General features: G+C 41.4%; 1 protein-coding gene and 1 long non-coding RNA gene across 2 annotated transcripts in view; one reads left to right on the top strand and one right to left on the bottom strand.

Moving 5' to 3' along the window:
* The window catches only part of SUCLG2 (succinate-CoA ligase GDP-forming subunit beta), a 262,225-nt gene extending 246,979 nt beyond the window's left edge, over nucleotides 1–15,246 (bottom strand). The window contains exon 1 of the mRNA XM_043443553.1: nucleotides 15,095–15,246. Coding sequence (XP_043299488.1) covers nucleotides 15,095–15,178 — 84 coding nt within the window. The 5' untranslated portion in view covers nucleotides 15,179–15,246. The remainder of the gene's footprint in view (nucleotides 1–15,094) is intronic.
* An 83-nt stretch (nucleotides 15,247–15,329) lies between these two features.
* On the top strand, nucleotides 15,330–22,909 carry LOC122424967. The gene is made up of 3 exons (XR_006264635.1): nucleotides 15,330–15,469; nucleotides 17,889–18,041; nucleotides 21,956–22,909. It is a non-coding gene; the product is annotated as an uncharacterized LOC122424967 (long non-coding RNA).
* The last annotated feature ends 737 nt before the right edge of the window (nucleotides 22,910–23,646 follow it).

A 23,646-nucleotide genomic window follows, 5' to 3' on the forward strand; every position in this document is an offset into this window, starting at 1 on the left:
TGCCTTGAAAATCTCATGGACAGATACCGTCCATGGGGTTGCAAATAGTCTGACAGGACTGACCAACTAACACTTCCACTTCCAACCTAAGGATGGGGGTTGGTTGCCAGGGGAACCAACCTAGTGATTACAGTGTTAGAATTTTCAGTCTCACCCTTCCACCCCAGGCAGGGGAGAGGGGCTAGAGATTAAGTTCAATCACTGAAAGCCAAAGATTTAATCAATCCTGGTTCTGTAATAAAAATCCATGTACCAGGAGATTGGAGAGCAGAAGTGTGATCAACATGTGGAGATTGAGGGAGAGTGTTTCACTCCATAAGCCTCCCTGCACACTTTGCCTATGGCATCTCTTCAATCTGGCTGTTCCTGGGTTATAGCCTTTTACAATAAACTGGTAATCTAATGAGTAAAATGTTTCTCTACATTCTGTGAGCCACTCTAGCAAATTAATGAAACCTGAGGAGGGGGTCATGGGAACCTCCAATCTATAACCAGTGGATCAGTAGTACATGTGACACCCTAGATTTGATATTGGTCTCTGAAGTGGGATGGCGGCAGACCTGTTGGACTGTGCCCTTAACTTGTAGAATCTAATGCTATTTCCATGTCAACAATGTCAGACTAGTTGCATTGTAGGACACCCAGCTGCTCGAGAATTGCTGGGTGGTATTTAAAAACTCATACAATGGAACTGATGTTAGAATCTATGCCCTCAGGCTCAGCATTCCCCCAAACCAGTCACAAGACTTCTGCTTCCATTTCAAACTTACTTCTTCCACACTCAGCCATTCAGCCCTTCATCACTGTTTTCATCATTTTTAAATTAGTGAGGAAAATCTGTTTATAATTTCACTATCTCAAAATTTAACCAACCAAATAGCACATTTATTTTTTCATACTAATTATAAAAAGGTTAAAAACTGAAGTCTTTTCTTTCTCTGTATTGTTGGTTTTCAACTTTAATGATACATCACTTTAAAAAAAGTTCTGAATCTTAACAAACACTCACCATTAATAGTTTATACACTTAATCAAAAATAATAACTCTCAGCTTTCTTTATATTACTTATTAAAGACCTATGTAAGTAAGCCCTAAGGCTGCTATATGACTGCATATTAAACGTGGTTTTCCTGCCCTTCATTTCAAAGTTATGTTAACCCAAATATATCCCTCAAAGTCCAGGTGGTCATCTGGACAGCAATTAGGAGAACACTAGCATAGATGGTAACATCAAACAAAAGATAAAGATCGTTTCCTTATAAAAATGTAATGAGATCTCCATATATAAGCTGAAACCTGTAACATTTTCTGATTATAAATGGCTCGAGAATGGCTATCATCAAAAAATCCATAAAGAATAAATGCTGAAAAGGGTATGTAGAGAAGGAAACTCTCCCACACTGTTGGTGGGAAGGTAAAATGGTACAGCCCCTAATGGAAAACAGGAGCTTCCCAGGTGGCGCTAGTGGTAAACAGCCTGCCTGCCAATCCAGGAGATGTAAGAGATACAGGTTCGATTTATCATTTGGGAAGATCCCCTGGAGGAGGAAATGGCAACCAACTCCAGTATTCTTGCCTGGGAAATCCCACAGACAGAAGAGCCTGGCAGGCTCCTAAGCATCAGGGTCTTTTCAAATGAGTCAGTTCTTCCCATCAGGTGGCCAAAGTATTGGAGTTTCAGCATCAGTCCTTCCGATGAATATTCAGGACTGATTTCCTTTAGGATGGACTGGTTGGATCTCCTGAAGTCCAAGGGACTCTCAAGAGTCTTCTCCAACACCACAGTTCAAAACTATTAATTCTTCAGTGCTCAGCTTTCTGTATAGTCCAACTCTCACAACCATACATGACTACTGGAAAAACCATAGCTTTGATTAGATGGACCTTTATTGGCAAAGCAACGCCTCTGCTTTTTAGTATGTTGTCTAGGTTGGTCGTAACTTTTCTTCCAAGGAGCAAGTGTCTTTTAATTTCATGGCTGCAGTCACCATCTGCAGTGATTTTAACTGACCATCATCAATTTGCTTTAATTACATTTTAATTGATAGCTTATTTAATATATTTATTTAGATAACATATTTAATGAACACATTTAAGTTAAATGAAATTTAATCACATTATATAATAGGATTTAACTATGATTTAAATGTAATTTATTAAAGTCAGTGGTAATAATACAAAAACCAATAACTAAAATTTATTGATCATCTATGGCATGGTGCTCAGAGGGTATACAGGGCCTCAGTTAATCCTCAGTATAACTTTGGGAGGTGAATACTGTAACTGTCTACATTTTATAGATGAGAAAACCAAAAACAGAGAAATTTCATCAAGTTTCAAGAATGAGCAACTTTTTTGCATCACTTTAATGCACCACTAGGAAAAACCTGCCAATCAATCTATGACACAAGGATAAAACACATCTATATTTCAGAGATGCTGAAATGTGAAAAACATAAAGTGTCTTATAAGAAAATATGTAATTTTCACAAGATCACAAATCTACTAAGATCACAAGTGAGACTGAATACAGACAGCCTGGTTCCAGTCCTGATTTATGTCTGTTGTGGTCATTTAGTCACTAAGTTGTGTCTGACTCTTTTGGGACCCCATGGACTACGACCAACCAGGCTCCACTGTCCATGTGATTTCCCAGGCGAAGAATACGGGAGTGGGTTACCATTTCTGTCTCCAAATTATGCCCATTAAGTAAGTGAAAGTTGCTTAGTTTTGTCCTGATTCTTTGCTACTCCATGGACTGTAGCCCATCAGGCTCCTCTGTTCATGGAATTCTCCAGGTAAGAATAATAGAATGGATAGCCATTCCCTTCTCCAGGTCATCCTCCTGACCCAGGGATCAAACCCGGGTCTCCTGCATAGCAAGCAGATTTTGTACTGTTTAGGCTACCTGGCAAGCCTATTATCCTGGCATAATTATTAACAGTGCTCCCTTTAACTATCAAAAGTACCCCAGTTTCAAGGATAAAATATAGTTTTCCTACTCATGGTTTAAATGAAATAAATCCTGTGCCCTGAGTGCCACGTGAGTGCACCAGGGGTTAATGTGGGAGCCAGCACCCTCTGCAGATAGCTTCAAGGAAGTCCTGCCCAATATGGCAGGTTTTTATTGAGTGATGGCAAAAGAACCCAAACAAATCCTCTTAGGGAAGTGTAAAGTGGAGATGAACCCAAGAGAAGTTGGGTTACTTCAACTCAGATTATTGCTCCAAACAAAGCTGAGAAGTATTCCAGGGCCACATAAAGCCTGCTTTCTACATTTGTCTTGAAAACACTCACTTGACTATTTGGATGATTGCCATGATAACCCTTTTCCCACTTAATAATTTTTTCCAAAGAATTATTTTCATTGTGATCATAAGAAAATGATCTAAAGCAAAGCCCACTACATCACCTTGTTGTTCAGTTGCTAAGTCGTGTCTGATTCTTTGTGACCCCATGGACTGCAACATGCCAGGCTTCCCTGTCCTTCACCATCTCCCAGAGTTTGCTTCAATTCACATCTTTTGAGTCAGTGATGCTATCCAACTGTCTCAACCTCACCCTAAATTCTGATAAATTAGCCTAAGACCAGCCAACTGAAAAGTGAGATAATCTTCAGAAATTTGAGAATGCAAAAAAGGAAACAAAGCAAAAGTGAACATGTGAACTTGGAGAAAAAGATGGACAAGTTAGTAGCAGTTCATAAAGGAACTCTAAATAGATCAGGCCACCCCACCAACACTGCACCCAGAGACCTCCTATTCAAGGGGCTATGATGTTGCTCCTCTCCAAGACCTCCCTACCTCAACCACAAATGGAAGGGTGGAGATGCATACTTTACAAAGAAGCATCAGGTCTTGCAGCTGGCCAGTGACTTGAACATTAGAGCAAAATGATGAGCTAGATCAATAAGATGTTCTTGTTATTAAAACTGTAACATTCTGGGAGACAGAGATGGATGATGTGTTAGGGTTAGGAAGCTGGAGTGGACCAAAGAATGGACAAAGTTATGGGCAGGTGGAAGTTATAGAGAAATGGTACCCCTAGTAGCAACCAGTTAACACAAATGAAGATGCAAGGAGGAGCCAACATCAAGGAAGATTAATCTTGAGTTCTGTTATGTGTCCCTTTCAATAAACCTTTCTCTTTTTTTACCCCCTCGAGATAAGTCCAAGGAGATCTTTCAACCAAAGAAGACATAACAATCAACTGCATCGTCCATACAAGAGTGAGAGCACAAAAGGAAATAACTAAGCCAGATGGCGTGATTCCACAGGGCCCAGAATGCCGTGAATACTGGATAAGGTAGGCTTGGGGCTTGGGAAAGCTCTTCAGTGTGCTCAAGTTTAGAAACCTGCACTTTGCAAGCCTGGCAAATTTAAGGGTCTTTATATTTCTCTTCTTTTATTCACCTGTTCTTGTTCTGTAGGCCGTAACAACATGTCCAGAGAACTCCTGAGCATAAGGACAGAGCACATGGTTCCATGACAGAGATAAGCAAGGATCTTTCATAACTACAGCAACTCACACCTTCTCTGCTAAGGGACGGTAAACAGCCTTTTATCACCTTTTTGGTACACGGCAATGGAGAGAAGCCAGCAATGGAGACCCAGCAGGGAAAACATGAATCTTATTCGGCCTCTTTCCTTAATAATGCCAATCTTTCTCTTCTATCCTGACTGCCAACATTCAGTCCACTGTAGTTAGAAGGACCATATATCAGTTTTCCAGTCACAGCTTGGGTTTCTCTTACATGTGCTGGTATAATTATTCACAGTGCTCACATTCACTCTGAAAAGTATCCTGATTTGACAATAAATTATGTGGTCACCCTGATTTTGATCCAAAACCCTCATCTTCTTTCACTTTCACCACTCAAGGGAAAAACAAAAAACTGTCCCTCAATCTGTGACACAAGTCTACAAACACATCCAGTTTTCAGAGATGCTGAAATGTGAAAAAGAAAAAAAAAAGAATTGTAATAAAATATGTAAGTAATTTTCACACATCACAAAGATAACCAGTGTTGAGGGCAAGACTTAAACCCACGCAGCGTGAGTCCAGTCCTGGTCTGTGTCTATTATCCTGGGCAGTAAATAATTACTACCAGCACTCAAACAGTACAACAATCTCCTGAATGATTTCCATACTTACATCCCTCCAACCCTCTCCACAGAAGGAATACTCTAAAGCATAAAGCTGCCCCTGCCACCCCACTGTCTAAAACACCTCAATGGCTCCCCTTGTCCTCAAGAACTAATCTTAACTGCATTACCAGACTCACAGGATTAGCAAAATTTTGCCCCTGCTTATGTCTCCAACCTCATCTCTCAACTGCTCCCTGACCTCTAACTTCACAAGCCACCTTACCCAATTCCTCAGGATCCTTGAGTCACAACCCTGGATCTAACACAGCCTAGAAATGGAAATGGGATAAGCTCATGGAGAAGTGAGAGTAGAAAAAGAGATATCAGACTCTCATTCCACCCCAATTCTTATGCCCAAACTTACACAAACATATTCCTTAAGCTTTGCCATGTCTCAAATATCAATTCAAACATTATATCAAACTCCTTCATTTTAAAATGAAAATAAATTTTAGAGGTACATGTTAGAAATTTATGCTTCTGTGACTGGTATTCACGTGCTGTATTATTGGCTCATTTCTAGAAAGGGACAAAAGCTGGCAACATAATCAGCACATTTGATCAAAGTCTGAACTCAGAATACTAGAAAACTCCATCCTGTATCACCATTCCCCAAAACTCACTCTCTAAAGCCAGTTTCACAATTTGTTCAGTATTCCTGAAACGCTAAAGGCAGTGCTGTGTGCTGGGCAGACAGTGAAGGGCATGTGCCAGTTGCCCTTGGGTACACGTTAAGCACTATAATCTAGTGTTTGGGTATCCGCCCACCTCAAACCTTTGACGCACATGAGGTCCAGAAACCATAGCTACTAAGTCAACACTAAGATGTGCAAACATTTCTGGAATGAAGCAACATCTAGGATAGTGCAACTGAGCTCCCCGTGTGACCTTCCCTACTGCCACCTTAAGCCTCACCAGACCTTCACCCCATTTTTGCAATGAGAACTGGGGCCCAGGAGACAGGCCTTCAACTCTCTGAGCCTCGAGATCCCCAGATGTAAACTGAGAATAATCACCTGTTTCAAGTGGTTGCTACAGGATTAAGTGAAATAAAACATTTGGAAATGCCAACGCAGTACCTAACCCTCATATGGCAGCAAATGATAAATGCTTACCAAATCTGGGAAAGGAAAACTATTCTGACCTAATAAAGCCTAAATTTATAAAGCAACTAAATTTAGTTTCAAAAATTCACTGCAAGAGAAATAATGACTCTAGCCTACCATCTAACCAGAACATCAGATGTCATGCATATCATCTCACTCAATCTTTGTAACCATCTGTAACAAGTATTTCCTTTTAGAGAACAAGAAATTGAGGGTCAGTCAAGTTCAGTAATTTGTAGAGCTAGAATTTGGCAGACCTAGAATTTGAATTTAGTCCTGTTTTAATACAGAAATCATACCCTTTTCTCCTGCTTCCCAGACCCTGGAGCCTAGGAAGGAGGGTGTCAGATAAGAGCCTGATAAGAATCAGATGGTGATATCACCCACTCAATGGATATGAGTTTGAGCAAGCTCTGGGAGATGGTGAAGCACAGGGAAGCCTGGCATGCTGTAGTCCATGGGGTCGCGAAGAGTCAGACATGCCTGGGCGATTAAAGAACAACAAAAAAGCCAGATAAGAAGACAATCATGAAAAGTTGATTAGTCCATCTACGTTAAAGAGCCTCTTGATCAGGGTCAAAGAGGAAAGTGAAAAGGCTGACTTAAAACTCAACATCTAAAAAAGTAAGATCATGGCCTCTAGTCCCATCACTTCATGGCAAATAGAAAGGGAAAAGGTGGAAACAGTGACAGATTTTATTTTCTTGGGCTCCAGAATCACTGTAGACAGTGACTGCAACCATAAAATTAAGACAATTGCTCCTTGGAAGGAAAAGCTATGACCAACCTAGACAGCATATTAAAAAGCAGACACATCACTTTGCCAGCAAATGTACATCTAGTCAAAGCTTTGGTTTTCCTAGTAGTCATGTACAAATGTGAGACTTGGACCATAATGAAGGCTGAGTGCTGAAGAATTGATGCTTTCAAATTGTGATACTGGAGAAGATTCTTGAGAGTCCCTTGGACAGCAAGGAGATCAAACCAGTCAATCCTAAAGTAAATCAACCCTGAATATCCATTGGAAGGACTGATGCTAAAGGTGAATATCCAATACTTTGGCTACCTGATGCGAAGAGCCAGTTCACTAGAAAAGATTCTGACACTGGGAAAGATTGAGGAAGGAACAGAAGGGGCCAAAAGAGGATGAGATGGTTGGATGGCATCACCAACTCAGTGGACGTGACTTTGAGCAAACTCCGGGAAATGGTGAAGGACAGGGAAGCCTGGTGTGCTACAGTCCACGGGGTCACAAAGAGTCGGATACAACTTAGTGACTGTACAACAATAAATTAGCATAAGCTCAAACACCAAGGTGTCCATCCCTCAGGGACAAAAAGATGTGGAAAGGTAAGCAATCAGCATAATTAAACAGTTCAGGTCAAACAGGACCATCTGGCAACATAACTTACTGTTTTAACAGGTATCATCATGAGGCAGGTGACTCCCAGGCCCTGTGATTTTAAGCAGGTTATTACGTGACTGGTCTATGCCTCTACTCTGTTACATGCGATATGAAGACAGTACAATCTGCCTGCAGTAGCATGGTTTAAGGAAATCATGCACAGAAGTCACTTTGCACAGAGTCTGTCACATATGAATGCACAGCACTATTATTATGAAAGCCCTTTCACCACCAGACTTTTCCTTTCTCACTTGCCTAAATTCTGTGTGTGTGTGTGCGTGCTCAGTCACTTCAGTCATGTCCAACTCTTTTGCAGCCCCATGGACTGTAGCCCGTCAAGCTCCTCTGTCCATGGAATTCTCCAAGCAAGAATACTAGACTGGGATGCCATGCCCTCCTCCAGGTGATCTTCCAAACCCAGGGATCAAACTGGTGTCTCCTGCACCTCCTACACTGCAGGTGGATTCTTTACCCACTGAGTCACGTGGGCATCAATCCTCAACTTCTCTGTTACTTACCTGTATCTTATTCTCTGCACTCCATGAATTCATCTAAACCACAAAAGCTTACTGGATACCTGGTCAGGCAGACTGGTAAAATAGGAGTGCATAAGAACAGTCTTGACCCTCACAGACTTTACATTCTTACATTCGTGGGAAAGGAAGGAAGACAGATAAAACAAGCAAACAAAAACACATAATAAACTACCAAATAAAGTGGTAAAGAATCCACCTGCAATGCGGGAGACCTGGGTTCGATCCCTGGGTTGGGAAGATCCTCTGGAGGAGGGCATGGCAACTCAATCCAGTATTCTTGCCTGGAGAATCCCCATGGACAGAGTAGCTTGGCAGGTGACAGTCCATGGGCTCGCAAAGAGTCGGACACAACTGAGCGACAAAGCACAGTACAAAGAGTTAAAAAGCAGGTGAGAAGCAGCATACAGTCTCAGGGGAGAGGGTTAGTCAGATAATATCTTACATAGCGAAAGCCCTGTTGGAAGACTAGTTAGAAAGTTGAATGACAAGCTGAATGATGAGAGAGGAGAACAAGGTCTGAGATCAGAGGGAACAGCGTTTCAGGCAGAGGAAAAAGCAAGTGCCTCTAACAGTGCCTTAGAGGACTAAAAACATAACTCTACTGACCTCACAATGCTGCAGTATGATTGCTGGTTTACACACCAGTTTTGCCACTAGACTATGTGCCTCCTGAGGGTAGGGCTATATATCTTCTTCCTGCACTCCCTCACTCATGGGACATTCTCTAAAGCACTAGATTTATGGGGAAGATAGTCTTTCCTATAAATAGTCTCTACCTTCAGGGAGCTTACAACAAATAGCATTGGGCAAAGACTAAGCATACAGAAAATATTCACTAAGTGAACAATATGTGCTTGATGTTCAGTTTTGTAGTTCAATATCATGGCAAATTCTGGCCTTTCTACAGCCCTTCTTTCCTTCCTCATTTGCCTAAAAGATCTCCACCAGCCTTTCAAGTCTTCTGCAATGACTCCTCTAATCTCCCCATCTCTCTCTCCTCTGCCTTGGCCCATAATCCACTCCACCTGGCATGCCTTCTCCTATATCCTCTTTACCAGACTAATTCTAATGTCATTTCCCAAAATTTCATCAATATACTGACTTTCTGCACTGCTTCCCAGGTGTTGCAGCAGTAAAGAATCCGCTTGCCAATTCAGGAGATGCAAGAGACGTGGGGGGTTCGATGCCTGGGTTGGGAAGATGCCCTAGAGGAGGAAATGGCAATTCTCTCTAGTTTTCTCACCTGGAAAAGCCCATGGACTGAGGAGCCTGGCAGGCTACAGTCCTAGGGGTTGCAAATGAGTCATACACTACTGAGCACACCCAGCACACACACATACTGATTTTATTATTTGCCCAAATGTATAGAAGTCGCTCAAATTCTTCAGGCAAACGTTTTCATCAAGTAACAGAGAATGATGGATATAGCTAGAAAAGGACAATACCAGATTGAGTGAATAGTAAAACGAGTTGAAAGACAAATGATCTGAAGTTGCATGTATAACTGCTTTTCCTCCCCAAAATACAAGATATGTCAGTGAGTTTCTGGGCATTGCGCCTATAGAATTGCGGCAGGATACAAGGGCAGCAAGATTCTCTTGACTGTGGATCTGTGTACTCCATCTCTCATCCATGAAAGAAATGCTTCCTTCTCAGTAAACAAAACCAACTTGGGATGAGCTATCACTTAAAGATCTTCCCCACACAGAAATCAATAGTTTAGCATCTAATTTGACATGAATTTCCTTTTCTAAGGACACTGCAGTTGTACTTCATTTTTAAAAATAAAAAAGTCAGATATTTATTCTTCTAGGCAAGAAGGCAGATAAAGGTCAGTCACAACTTCCAACACAGCATCCACAGCCATATTTAGCTGATTAAAAATGTCCACGTAAGCTTCAGCCTTCACTTCTAAAAGCCAAGCATCTATCTTTCTTTTCCCACTTCTGGAAAGAGCAGAAAATCAAGCTGGAGTCATCTATTGTAAGGTATATAACAGCAGGGGCATGGTTTCCATTTCCCTCAACAAGGCACATTCCTCCCTGAGTTCCTGGACAGAAGCTATGGGCTTTAGAGAGAAATACACACCAAGGACTGTACAGCTAGGGGTCTTAGGGACAGTCTTTCCCACGATGTCTCTGCTTCTCCTACAACAGAACAGCTCTGTGAACTTCACCCAACCATTATGAGAGGGTAAACATACTAAAAAGCTAAATACCATGATTAGATTACCATTAAACATTTAAACACAGTGCCCTCAATCAAGACTTCTTCTAAGACATGACTAATGTAACGGGCTCATTTCAGTGCCCAATAAGGCTGTGCCTTGCTATATTGTGCTATTTTTAATAGTGCACTATAATTACATGCCTGGCCTTTGGCAGCCAGACTGGGATTCAGCTATTTTTTACTAGCTGAAAAACTGTGGGTAAGTCATGCAAGAACTATAAGTTTTCAAGAACTCCTTACCAGGCCCTGCAAGGCCCCACTTGATCCAGGCCCTGCCGACCTTACACACCATGACTAGTACTATCACATTCCACCTCTTTAATGGTCTGGATATGTTGAGTTCAGGCCATACCTAAGGGCCTTTGCATTTGCTGTCCTCTCTTCCCCAGAATGTCAAGTCACCTGGTTGGCTACTTTTCATTACTCAGGCCTCAGTTCAAATGTGAAAATGCCACCTCCAGTATCTCATGATGTTGATCACATGAGTGCATATAATTCCATTTACTTAAAGTACAAAACAAAAGCACTGTGTGGTTACTTAACTCAGGAGACCAGTTACTCTTTTCTCAGTAGTAGTTCTATAACCACACAAGGGTGTCCTCTGAGTTGCAGGTACATGATTAATTTCTTGATATGGTGATATTAATCTGCTCACCTGGACACGTTCAGTTTGTGAAAACTCAAACTGTTCACTTATAACATGCACATTTTTAGTGTATGTGTTACACAGCAATAAAAAAATTAAACCAAAACAATAAAAAGAACAAGTTGTCAAATTGGTTTTCCTTGATAAACTAATCTATGACACACCATCTGGGCTAGACTATTCATTTTCTACCCCAAGACCTTGTTTTACTTTCTTCATAGCATCTGTCACTGACTGAAATCATCTTCATTACTGTTTATGTAAGTACAGTCTAGCCATTTCCCACCCCTATTAAAATGCAGTATCATGTGGCCAAGATCTCTACCTGTCTTGTTTACCATCCCCAAATATCAGCACTTCAAACAGCCTTTTTCCAGGTAGAAAATGAATAGGAAAAAAAAAACATGTAAAATAAATGGCAAAAGGGTGGCCCTTTAAGGATGATCTAACATCAAAGAAAAGTCATTATTTAAGTGTTAGAAAAAAAAAACAAGAACTGTGGTGCAAACTATGTGAGGCCCAACAACAGAGAAAACAAAATGTCAACAACATTTGTTGTTGTTCAGTTGCTCAGCTGTGTCTGAGTCTTTGTGACCCCAAGGGTTGGAGCTCACCAGGCTTCCCCGTCCTTCACTACCTCCAGTTTGTCAATGACATTAAGCATCAGAAAAGTGAAAGTGAAGGTCATTCAGTTGTGTCCGACTCTTTGCCATCCCGTGGACTGTATATCCATGGAATTCTCCAGGCCAGAATACTGAAGTGGGTAGCCTTTCCCTTCTCCAGGGGATTTTCACACCCCAGAGATCAAACCCAGGTCTCCCACATTGCAGGCAGATTCTTTACCAGCTGAGCCACAAGGGAAGCCCTAAAAATATGTGGCAAATTTAACTATGAGGAGGGGATAGATAATGTCATTCTACGGCACTCTGTGAGAGTGGTTGAAGTTACTTCTCACAGCAGAAACTGGGTCTTTTTTTTTTTTAAGAGTATAATTCTTTACAATGTCATGTTAGTTTCTGCTATACAACAAAGTGAATCAGTTCTAAGTATACATATATCCCCTTCCTCTTAGATCTCCCTACCCCCTCCCATTCCACCCATGTAGGTCATCACTACAGTCTGTCATACAGAGTGCAGTAAGTCAGAAAAACATGTATAGTATATTGATGCATATGTGAGAAACTGGGTCTTTTATCTCTGTACACACAAAAGTTTTGCACAAGGCATGGCACAAAGTAGGTCTGAGCCAAGAATAGCAACTGATTTCTGAGTCACTTCAGGAAGATTCTAAAGTTTCCTGGAAGAACAGGGTCCTATTCAAGTATAACGTCTGCCCTGGGCAAGGGAGTAAGTAAACACAACATAAATGCATAGACAGGTGGAGCAGATACAAAGAAACACCCAATAATATGAAAAGGGCTCCTTACATAACATCTATTTTTTTCTAAGATGTTTACAAAGAAGAAAATTAAAATGGATCAGTAGTATTGGTCATGGTTACTTACTCTGTGCTCTGCAGACTAACTTACATCCTGGTATAATGTATTTTCATTAAGAAACTTATATCAGAAACTGGTATAATGGAAACTGAAAAGAAAACCTTTAACCTGGAACCAGCTCTGCCACAAACTCTCTTTATAACCTTGAACAAGTCCTTGAACTTCTTTAGTGCTCCATTTTTCGAACTGTGAAATGAGTTTTTTGGATGTGATGCTTGCTAATGCTCATTTCCAGTTCTTGAACACTGTGTACTATTCTTGACTTTAAAAAAAAAAAAGAATTCTCATCTCCTAAGTGTGTGTTCACAGGACAACACTTCATCTACAAGTACGTAAATCAAAGTTTTCAGACAGAGTGAGGTAGAAGATTCTTTTACCCAGTCTTTTTGCCAAACCAAGGGTATCCCCCACCCAGATTTTCTAAAATGTTGTATTCAGGCTCCCATTTCTTGCTAAGGCAAGAAGCCCTATCATACTCCAGCTAAACACTTGAATTTTTCTACACAATTACTTCTTTTGCTCGAATTTTCACTGCCTTAGGCCTCATGTTTCTCATCAATTCAAGTCTACTCTCAAGAGTTAGCACCACAGCTCTTGGTTTTTTCCTAACATTTAATGAATGGAACTTGATCACCTGGAGGTATTCCCCTTACTCTATTACAACGGTTATTAGTTATTTTAATTAGACAAAAGCCACCATTCCCTTTGCTATCTTACCATACTGTCAAGTGCCTGTTAAAGATATTACAGTAATGTTATTAGCACCTTTTAAATTTGCATTAACAAAAACATACAAATGAGAAGTCAGGAAAAGGAAAAAAAAAAAAAAAACTCAGATGTCATAATTAACCAAAGTTTAGAGTAACTCAAAAAATCATCAGTAGCTACCTTTCAATTAAAAAAAAAAAAAAAACATACTATGCACATCCTAGATAAAACTGCAAGAATGATCATTTGTCTCTCATTAATTAAAAATGGGGAAAAGGACAAGGACAAGGCTGTGCTTTGGCCAAGCCCCATTATTGTTTTCTTCAAAAGGGAAGAGATATTTCTAATGGAGAATAAAAAGTTGAGTAGTTGAGTCATTTCTCCAAGAGTCATCACCAACTCATAACTCCCCAAAGGCCTTCTGGCTACTATGGCTCTTGCCACCTACAGAAACTAAAATCTTCTAGAGGCCAAGCTCTAATAGCTACTCAGTGTCCATCACTGGCCCTCCTAGGATTTTGTTCTCTAGAAACAAGGAGAAAGAGGACAAGGGCAATACTCAAATGTGTTCCATTGACAGGACTGAATTTTCACTAAATTGAGGAAGGACGTTTCCCATCATTCTCCTTGACCCCCTCATTTCACCAACTCAGCACCCCACACCCACACCCAACCCTGCCAGTCTGCAAACGCAGGCAGCTCACTCCAGGAAATGAGTTACTAAACCAGCAAGGCTGGGGTGGGTTTCTAGGTACCTTCATCACAAGGACATCTGTTAAATGGGTTCAAAAGCAGGACTGGCAACTGAGGACTGGCAGTTACCTCAGAACAGATAACTGAGGACAAGAAAAAAATGTTTCCTGCCATTTTAGTAAGCGGTAATGTTGCCTACCATCAAATCAGCAGCCACTGCAGGGGCCCCATACAGTGCACCCTGAGGGGAACTGAGGATTCAGAGAACAGTAAGCAGGTCCTAGATAAGGTTAAGATGCATATCAAAGGAATAATTTCAATATGCCAGACTCTTACACCTTCCATATGGAGAAAAGCATCAAAATCACTAACTTGTCATATCTATATTTTATGATTAGTCTTAACCTTTTAAACTTCCACAAGGTTTGGTTTTTGTTTGTTTTCCAGCAAAAACTCCTATAAATCCTGGCTCCTCCCCTACCTCTTTCCAACAATTTCTCGGAGCTATCCAAAAACTTCCTCAGGATACAGTCCTCAATAAATGCCTCAAAAAATTTTTATTTTTCAACTTCTAGGTTGTGTTTTGGTTGTGTGTGTGTGTGCTGGCAACACACTAACACCTCAGGACTTCAAACCCCGTGTATTTGTGTGTGTGTGTGTGTGTGTGTTGGCAACACACTAACACCTCAGGACTTCAAACCCCGTGTATTTGTGTGTGTGTGTGTGTGTGTGTGTGTGTGTGTGTGTGTGTTGGCAACACAATAACACCTCGGGACTTCAAACCCCGTTTCCAGGAACTTTTACTGAAGTTGCCTGTGCAGCGCCTGGTATTGGGCCCGGCGCCCTCCCCGGCGCTGAGGGAATCCATGTCAGCGACAACTGAGAGTTGGGTGGCTCTCACTCTGAGGTGGCCCCGGCTGTCATTAACCCCTCAGCCCGGGACCCACCCCCCACACCTGAAGGAGAGGGTGCTGGGGTCCCTCGTGCGCCCCAAACGCCGCACCGCGCGTCCTCTCCACAGGTGTGGCGCCGCGGCGACCGCGCACCCGGGACCAGGAAGAGGACAGAAGGGGACGGAAGGGGATCAACGGCTGCTCGAGGCCCCCACCAAGGGGTCCGCTCACCTGGGACCTGGCCGCCAGGAGCGGGGGCCGGAGCGCCAGGTCTCTCAGAAGTTTCCGGGCCTGCGCTCCCACGGGGGCCGCCATCTTATCCAGGAAACAAGCGAGGGGATCCTGACAGGGTGCCGGCAGGGCGGGAGGGGGCTGGAAGAGGAAGGGAGGGGGAAGGGGCGGGGCCGGCCGCCGCCTGCCGCCCGCCCCGCCCCCGCCGCCCGCCCCGCCCCCTCCTCCCGGGCGCGCCTGGTGACCCTGGGACGCGGCCACACTCCTGAGGGAGTACCTGTCGAAGCCCTGCGTCCCCCACGACGACCACCACCTTGGCCCCAAATTCACTTTCAGCATTTGGAGCCTCCTCTCCGCGCTACCGCGGGTCACAGTGTGAGCGAAAACCCACCCCGAGCCCAGCGGTCGTGGACTTAAAGTGCACTGGAGCGAGAGGCCAGTGCCTGTTGCCGGTTCCAGGGAGTGCTCTGAGGAGCGGCCCGTATGGGATACCAAGTGAGGGATAGGCCTCTGCTCTGGTCCTGGGGCTTCAGGGGCTTCTGTAGGGAAGCGGTGTTTGAGGTGAACCTTGAGGGAGTGAGGGAGAAGCAAGCAGGTCTGAAGAGGTCAGTGGAGGTCCTCTGTCTACGCTTCAGGGAGACTTTGTCTCTTTGTGAAGATTTAGACAAAGATATTGAAGGATTTTAAACGTGTAGTCGCCAGAGTAAGACCAAGAGTTTACTTGGAATTTACATGACTCTAAGCACTGTCCGTGGAATAAAAATAGCTAGCAAATATGCTTAATATGTGGCAGTCACTTTACAAATAAGGACTCGTTTAGTGTTCATAGCAAGCCTTCCAGTAGGCACCAATGAAAAAAATCCCCATTTGGCAGAAGAAAAAACCTGAGACACAAGGAAGTTTCCTTGCTTATTGAGGGTCACAGATCTGATAAGGATTGAAAATGAGTTTCAAACTCATGCTTTCTTCTCCCACCCCTATAAAGTGTCATTTTCGAATTTTTAACCTTACTTTATTCTTGAGCCTATGATAATGAGAAAAGGTACAAATTTAACAGAACTGAGCAACTATTTCTGCTAGTTTTCTTTGAAAGTGAAAGTCATGCAGTTGTGTCCCCCTCTTTGTGACCCCGCGGACTGTACTGTCCATGGAATTCTCTAGGCCAGACTGTTGGGATGGGTAGCCCTTTCCTTCTCCAGGGGATCTTCCCGACCCAGGAATCCAACTGGGGTCTCCTGCATTGCAGGCAGATTCTTTACCAACTGAGCTATCCTTTTTTTTTTTTTTTTTAAATCTACAGAAAAGTTGCAAGAATATTATCCCAAAACCCCCAAATATCCTTTACCCAGATTTATTGATAGCACTTGTTTACATTTTGCCTCAATCCCTTTTTTTTATAGATATAGATATGTAGCTTTATAGCCCATTCTTAATCATAGTTTTACTGGCTAGATTTCATATCCATTGATGATTATTTCTTAAATCAGTTTTTATTGTGGTGGTTTCAAAAATCATGATTGTCTAATTCCATTCCTTTCTACATTTCTATAGTTTATGTTCTACTCAGAAGAGCTTTACTGTCCCCCACGTTTGTTTATTCTTTTTTTAAAATATTTATTTTTTGCTCTGTTGGGTGTTAGTTGCCACACTTGAGATCTTAGTTGCGGCATAAAAGATCTTTTCTTTGTGGAGGGTAGGCTCCAGATCTCGTGATCTTGCTGATTGGGGCTTAGTTGCCCAGCTGGAAGGCAGATTCCCAACCACTATTTTGTCAGGGAAATCCCTCTTTCTTTATTGTTGTTTTCACTTGTATCAGTATCAACTCACAGATCCCTTTTTTTCACTGTCAAACCTATGTTCATTCCTTTACATGTACTCAGTTCAGCTGCCTCTGAATATGGGTCATTTAATCCTCACAGGAACCCTGTAAAGGATGATGCTGTTATTCTCATTTTACCAGAGGGGTAACGGCATGAAAGAAATGTAACTTGCCCAGGGTCACAGCTTGGGAGCAGACCCCAAAGCTGAGAATCTGACCACACCCTCCTCTTGACATGAGTCGATCTGAGTTCTCACTTCATCCTCATTACTCGGATTGGGTTCTGCCATCTAGTCAATACAGAGAAAAGACTCTTATTAATGTTTGCAGACTGAATGTTTAAACTTGGTGAGAGCTTTGAACATGTTGACAGATGGAAGCAGACCACCTGTAGAATTCATCAAAGTCTGCTTATTCAGACAGTACTATGGCAAGGGAGTTGGCTACTATCACTTTCTTTCCAGCCGAGACTTGAAAGGGTTTGGAAAAAAGAGTACATTTTATAAAGAGGAAGGTGAACCTATTTAGACAGTCTTTGAGGAGTGTTCTATTAGGATGGAATTTTTTTCTATAGGGGTAGAGTTTTTGGAAGTGAAGTGGGCAGAAGCTTTCTGATTACCATTCAAGTGCATGTGGCAATCTTTGCTTCATTATCTACTAGTGACTCTTTGGGCTGGGTAGCATCATATGAGTTTTCCTATTTCAATTGGAAGACAGGCTAGTCATCAGCTTTGGAGCTCAAGTCTTGCATCTGCAATTCTTCAGTGTCTTCATTCCAGATTCTCTCATTCTGCCATCTCTGCAGCCCAGAGTTTGGGGAATATAGAGCATAAGGGCCTTCGTATGGTATCTCCATTGCTTAGCATTAGGCCAGGATTAGAGAAAGTTTGAAATAAACACATGTAGGATGACTTACACTTTGGAGTTCCTCCTAAGACTTCTCCCTATCTTCTATCCTTTTTATTTCCCAAATAGGAAGCTCTTTGAGATCAAGGATTCCACCAGAGTTATACACTGTGCTTTACTGAGATGAGCACCAGGTTTTCTGTGAAACTGGATTGGGTTCAAGCCCATATCTGTCTTCTATGAATCTGTGACCTGAGGATCTACCTGCATCACACAGTGATAGTAAGTATTCAATAAGATGTGTATAAAGACCTTGCACATAGTAGGGTCTTAATAAATGTTACGTGTCTCAAAGCAGTATCTTTGTCATGTGTCAGGAGTGGTTTACTTTCCTCAACATGCTCAGAGCATTGGGCTGCCTGGACCTGGCAGGGGCTCTGGTTCCAGAGAAAGGCTGCCCCCACTCTCAACAAAGATCAAGGATTAGTGTGTGTGTGTATGTGTGTGTGTGTGTGTGTGTGTGTGTGTGTGTGTGTGTGTGTAACCAAGGCCCATGGACACCTTTGGCAGCCTGGTGAAAAGCCCATGACCCCTTTTCAGAATAATGCTTTTGAATATATAAAATAAAGTGCCTGGAATGATAAAAGAAGCCAGTTACATTTAAAATAGTTATCAAAATGTTAAAAAACACAATGTTACTATGGTAAATGTCCTTCTTTATTAATGCATTAAATAATAAAGTCTAGCCTCATGTTTAAAACTAAAAATAAAAAAGGACGTTACATTTCTTCCTCTAAGTTCTTAATAAATATTTATTTGATATCTAATGTGAAACACCAGAGCCAATCTGAGATATGGGTTATAAGACCCCTGACACTTTATAACTTATGTTGATAGCATTGGACAAGGGTAGAGGTGTGTACATGCCAGATGAAACTTTTAAAAGAGTCTAAAGTGGTTGCCTCCTGGAAGAGGGTGGAAGATAGGAGTCAGGGAACCTCTACATTTCTAGAGCTTTGAAAATACAGATTCCTAGGCACCACTCTAGACCTACTGAATCATTTAGGATAGAGGCTGAGATCTGCATTGTGAATAATTTTCTCAAAGGGTTCTTTAGTTCAGAAACTGAAACAAAACCAAACAAACAAAAAAAACCCAGCAAACAAATCAAACCATAGTGGTAAATGCTCAAGTCAACTTTCCCAGTGAATCAAGAGACAGCTTAACCTGCCTTCTTCGAGTTCCTAGTGTAGAAGGAAAATCCTATGAATTGTAGATGGAGGTGATGACTAAATGCTGCTCTCAGAGATTCTTGACACACGGATGCAAGACCTATCTTCTACCAGGGGAGTAGGTCAGCCCTGATGCATGGAGGCGTTGGCTAAGGGTGAATAAACAGTAATTCTATGCTTTTTTCGATCAATTTTGCAATTGCGAACTGCTTGAGTAGTAACTGTGGCCATAGGCAGTAGCACTACCAAAAGCATTCCGTGCTGTCTGGTATCAGATTGAAGCATAGAGGTAGACATTAGACAAGCTGAGTTCAGCTTTTATCTCTGTGATTTAAAAGTTCTGAAAAAAAAAAAAAATAAATAAATAAATAAAAGTTCTGACCCGGGGCCAGTTATTTCAAGCCTCAATCCTTTATATGTGAAAAAGGGGTTATAATAGTATGTATTTTGCCAGTGTGTTACTGAGTCCAAGCTTGTACTGCTCACCACACAAACACAACAGGCCAATAAATCGAGAGACAAACTATCGGGGCAAGGAATAGTGACTTTATTTGGAAAGCCAGCAAACTGACAATATGATGAACTCAAGCCTCAAAGAATCATCTTGTGCAAGTTAGAATTCAGGCTTCTTTTTACTAAAAGGGGGAGAAGTAATGTCAAGCATTCCCTGGTTCTAGTCAGCTTCCAGAGGGGATTTGTTAATTTCTTCCTCCCTGCCGTCATTTTACCGGTTGAACCTGGTCAGGATGTTTCCTGAGCTGAACAAAGGTATTTTAGCTTGATGCTCATTACTCGGGAGGCAGGGTTCCCAGATATTGGTCATTATGTATAACTTAAGCTTATATACAACATCCCTTTAGTAACTAACTCAGAATATTGATAAAATACAGAAGTTCTTCCCTATTACAAGTGCATTGTCAAGCACTGCAGTTCCCAGTGGGTGTTAGCCCAGGCTTTCTTTACTTGACTAAGAAATGCTTTTTCATATTTGTTAGTTAACTATTTACTTCTGTGAGCCTGTTTCCCCTTTAGTAAAATGAAGGCCAAGTCTGACAGCATCTTATTTGAACAATGTAGCACTTCTCATAAACTTTGCATGCACTAGAAATATTAAGTTCCAGAACTCATAGATCAAACTTTGGATTTAGAACAAATGGCCTACACTATTTCTTATTGAGTTAATTGTTCCAGGAAGGCGAATAAAAATATCAGTAAGCCCACACACCCTCTCTTTCATCTTAGCAGTGCATGTTAACAGTGAAATAATGTGCTCATTTTCATATCCACAGTGATTACTCGCGGGGTGGGGCCCCGATTTGCCAAAGAGGCACGTCAGGAACCCTCGCACAGGGATCATGCATCCAGCAGTCCCAGTGGTTGTTTATCATTACCTTTTCATTTAAGCATAAAAACCACTTGACAAATACAAACTTGTTATAACCAGTAGAACTGAATAGAATTTTTTACAAAACAACCCTAATTTCCATGAATAATGTGTTTGAGTTCATGCTGCTCCCTGTCAGGAATGAAAATCACCATTACGATGATGAAACAAAGGGCATTTGTGGATTTTGTTTGGTTATTTCTTCTTTAATGGATAACAGATTTCTTGAATTCACAGACAAAGAAACTTTGGCCTTTCATTATGTACATAGGTAATATCTCTGTTGCTGTTCGTGACAGCCGTTTTAACCAATGCTTCAATTTTGTTATTTGCCAATGGCACAGAAAGAAGTGCCATTGTGCTGAAGTTATTTTTTTCCCTCTTCAATAATGCATTAAAATGATTAATTTTGATGGCATTTCTGAGCAGCTTATTTAAATGATAAGGTGCACAGAAGAAAAGGGATTTGAAACTAAATGTGTCTTCTTTGACAAAACTGCAATGAACTGAAGAGAAATTCTCACTGTATCCTGGAGAGAATTTGGGGGAGGCAAGGTTGAGCTATAGTAACAGATCAAAGTTAAGATGAAAAAGAAGGAAGAGTAAGGACTATCAGAAACCCAGAGAGGGAGCATTCAGGGAGAAGGTCACTTGAAAAGCTGAAAGTGGAGAATAAGATATAAGCAAAGAAACAAAGGCGATGTCATTCTACTGGTCAGGAAATTAGAAAATGGATGAAGTGAGGAACATTTATACAAAGGATAGTGAAGAAACATGTACTGAAAGAGAAAAATTCTCTTCAGAAACAAAATCTGCATTTCCATTTCAATTGGGAGCTGTGGAATTTAGCACTTTCACTATTATCAAGACATCCTTTATTTAAATAACAAAATTAAAATTAAAGACATTCCATTTCAAACGCCCTGCTTTGTTGGGAAATAAGCAGTCACAGCAGAGTTCTTAATAGAATCCCATTTTTGTTTTTTTTTTTTTAATATCCTTGGGACCATATCCTCCATATGTTCTGATTCAGTAAGCCCTTCTGTATTTTTATAAGTACCTCTCCCACCCCACCATCTTTATTGTTGGTGATCCAGTTACCATGACTGGAAAAGCACTGACCCAGAAAGTGGGACTTGAGTAGGCTAGAGAAAAAAAGCAGTCATCCAATTTTCTTTCTCATTTTCTTTTCCATTTCTTACCCCACTTCTAGTATGTTCCTTAACCTTTCCCTACCTCTCTGAAATCTAATTTACTACATAAGATCAAACAGTATGGAATGAAACTCCAAGAGAAGGTTCCATGCTGTTCCCTTTGTCAGAAACAACTCTTCCCTGTTGCCCACCATACTCTGACTATCTCATCCCTCCTCTTTCAATCACCATCCCCTTTAGGAAGCTTCCCTGAAGGCAAGGCTGGGAGTCATCTTGGTGGTTATCACTAGGCAATTACCCCAATGGTTTCTTGTCTGCTTCTTTCTTTCTTTATATTGGAGTATAATTGTTGTACAATGTTGTGTTAGTTTCTGCTATAAATCTAAAAATCCACAATGACAGGGACTGTGTCTTCCTTGCTCTTAGGACCCTGCAACCAGTACAGTGCCTGGAAGACAGGAGGTACTCAACCAATCCTGGCTAGATGGATAACAAAATGAAGATGAAACCAGTGCAAAAATCACCCTAAAAGGAAAATTCAAAGATTCAAAAATATCTAGAAATCTGCCAGTACCTTCTAACAAGAATGGAAGTTGAGGCCCATGAAAGGAAAGAACCTGCCCAGTGTCACACGAAACACTAGTGGTTTTCTTCACTGTTCTTCAGAGTTCTTAGATGCCTTCAAGATCCACCTCTCCCCAACCTCTCTCTCTTGTTCCCAACTTTTATTGAATAGGTGTGTGCTTTCTCCAAGCTTTACAGAACTTAGTCCCCACCACAGCCTTATTTTACAGATTTGCAAACTGAGTCTCATGGAAGAGAGTAAGTTGCCTTAGGTAATGATTAGGAGGAGGCCAATCTCAATCAATCTGGGACTGAATCTATGCCAGCACTATCCAATAGATCTTTTTGCAGTGAGGGAAAAGTTCTTTATCTGGGCTGTCTGGTATTATAGCCATCAGTTATGTATGGCTTTTGAGCACTTAAAATGTTACTAGTGGAACTAAGAAAATAAATTTTTTATTTAAATGTATTTTAATTAATTTATATTTAATTTTATAGCTAATGGCTGCCCTACTGACTACTCCAGATCTATACTATCTAACTGGGATTTTCCCGGCAAGAATACTGGAGTGCGTTGCTGTGCCCTCCTCCAGGGTATCTTTCTGACCCAGGGATCAAACCCGAATCTCTTATGTCTCCTGCATTGCAAGTGGATTTTTTACAGCTTAGCCACTCGGGAAGCCCGTATATAACCATAAATAATTTGAAATCTAGAAAGTAGCATTGGGGTGGTTTTTCTTTATTGTTATCTAAATTTATCATAATTAATGCATATTATAGTAAAAAGAAAACTAAATATATTTTTAAAGGACCCAAAAGATCCTTTTCATCTTGTCATTTATATGTCTTATTTTAAATCATTTGATACTTCCCATCACTATAAATTAAATCTAAATTCTTCCAGTCAGTGCTTAAGGCTATTGAACCACTGGTTTAAATACCTGTTTCTAACTGTCTCCGTAGTGGCTTCCCTCATGAGGGGTTTGTTCAGCCAGGGTTGGATATTAACTCTTTGTCCTCAGGAAAGACCTTATAAATTCTGCCTTGGCGCACTCAGTCATAGCTTTTGTCCTGTCCAGAATGCCATCCTTCACCTGAAGCACCCAGCTCTTCCCAGTTGCATTCCTAAGTCCTTCCAACAGCATCATCTTCCCACAGCATCTACTGTCATGGGTGGAAAACCTGGTTTCCTTTAGAAGACAAAGCAAGAAAGCCTAAATGAGTCAGTGATGCCACCCAACCATCTGATCCTCTGATGCTGAAGCTGAAACTCCAATACTTCGGCCACCTAATGCAAAGAACTAACTCCTTGGAAAAGACCCTGATGCTAGGAAAGATTGAAGACAGGAGGAAATGGGGATGACAGAGGATTAGATGGTTGGTTGGCATCACCAACTCGATGGACTTGAGTTTGAGCAAGCTCCAGGAGTTGGTGATGGGGAGGGAAGCCTGGTGTGCTGTAGTCCATGGGGTTGCAGAGTTGGACACGACTGAGTGACTGAACTTAACTGAACTGAGGTTCAAAATAGGGAGGGGGTTAGGTTGAAAACAAC

The sequence above is a fragment of the Cervus canadensis genome, chromosome 22, assembly GCF_019320065.1.
Source record: "Cervus canadensis isolate Bull #8, Minnesota chromosome 22, ASM1932006v1, whole genome shotgun sequence".
NCBI lineage: Eukaryota > Metazoa > Chordata > Mammalia > Artiodactyla > Cervidae > Cervus > Cervus canadensis.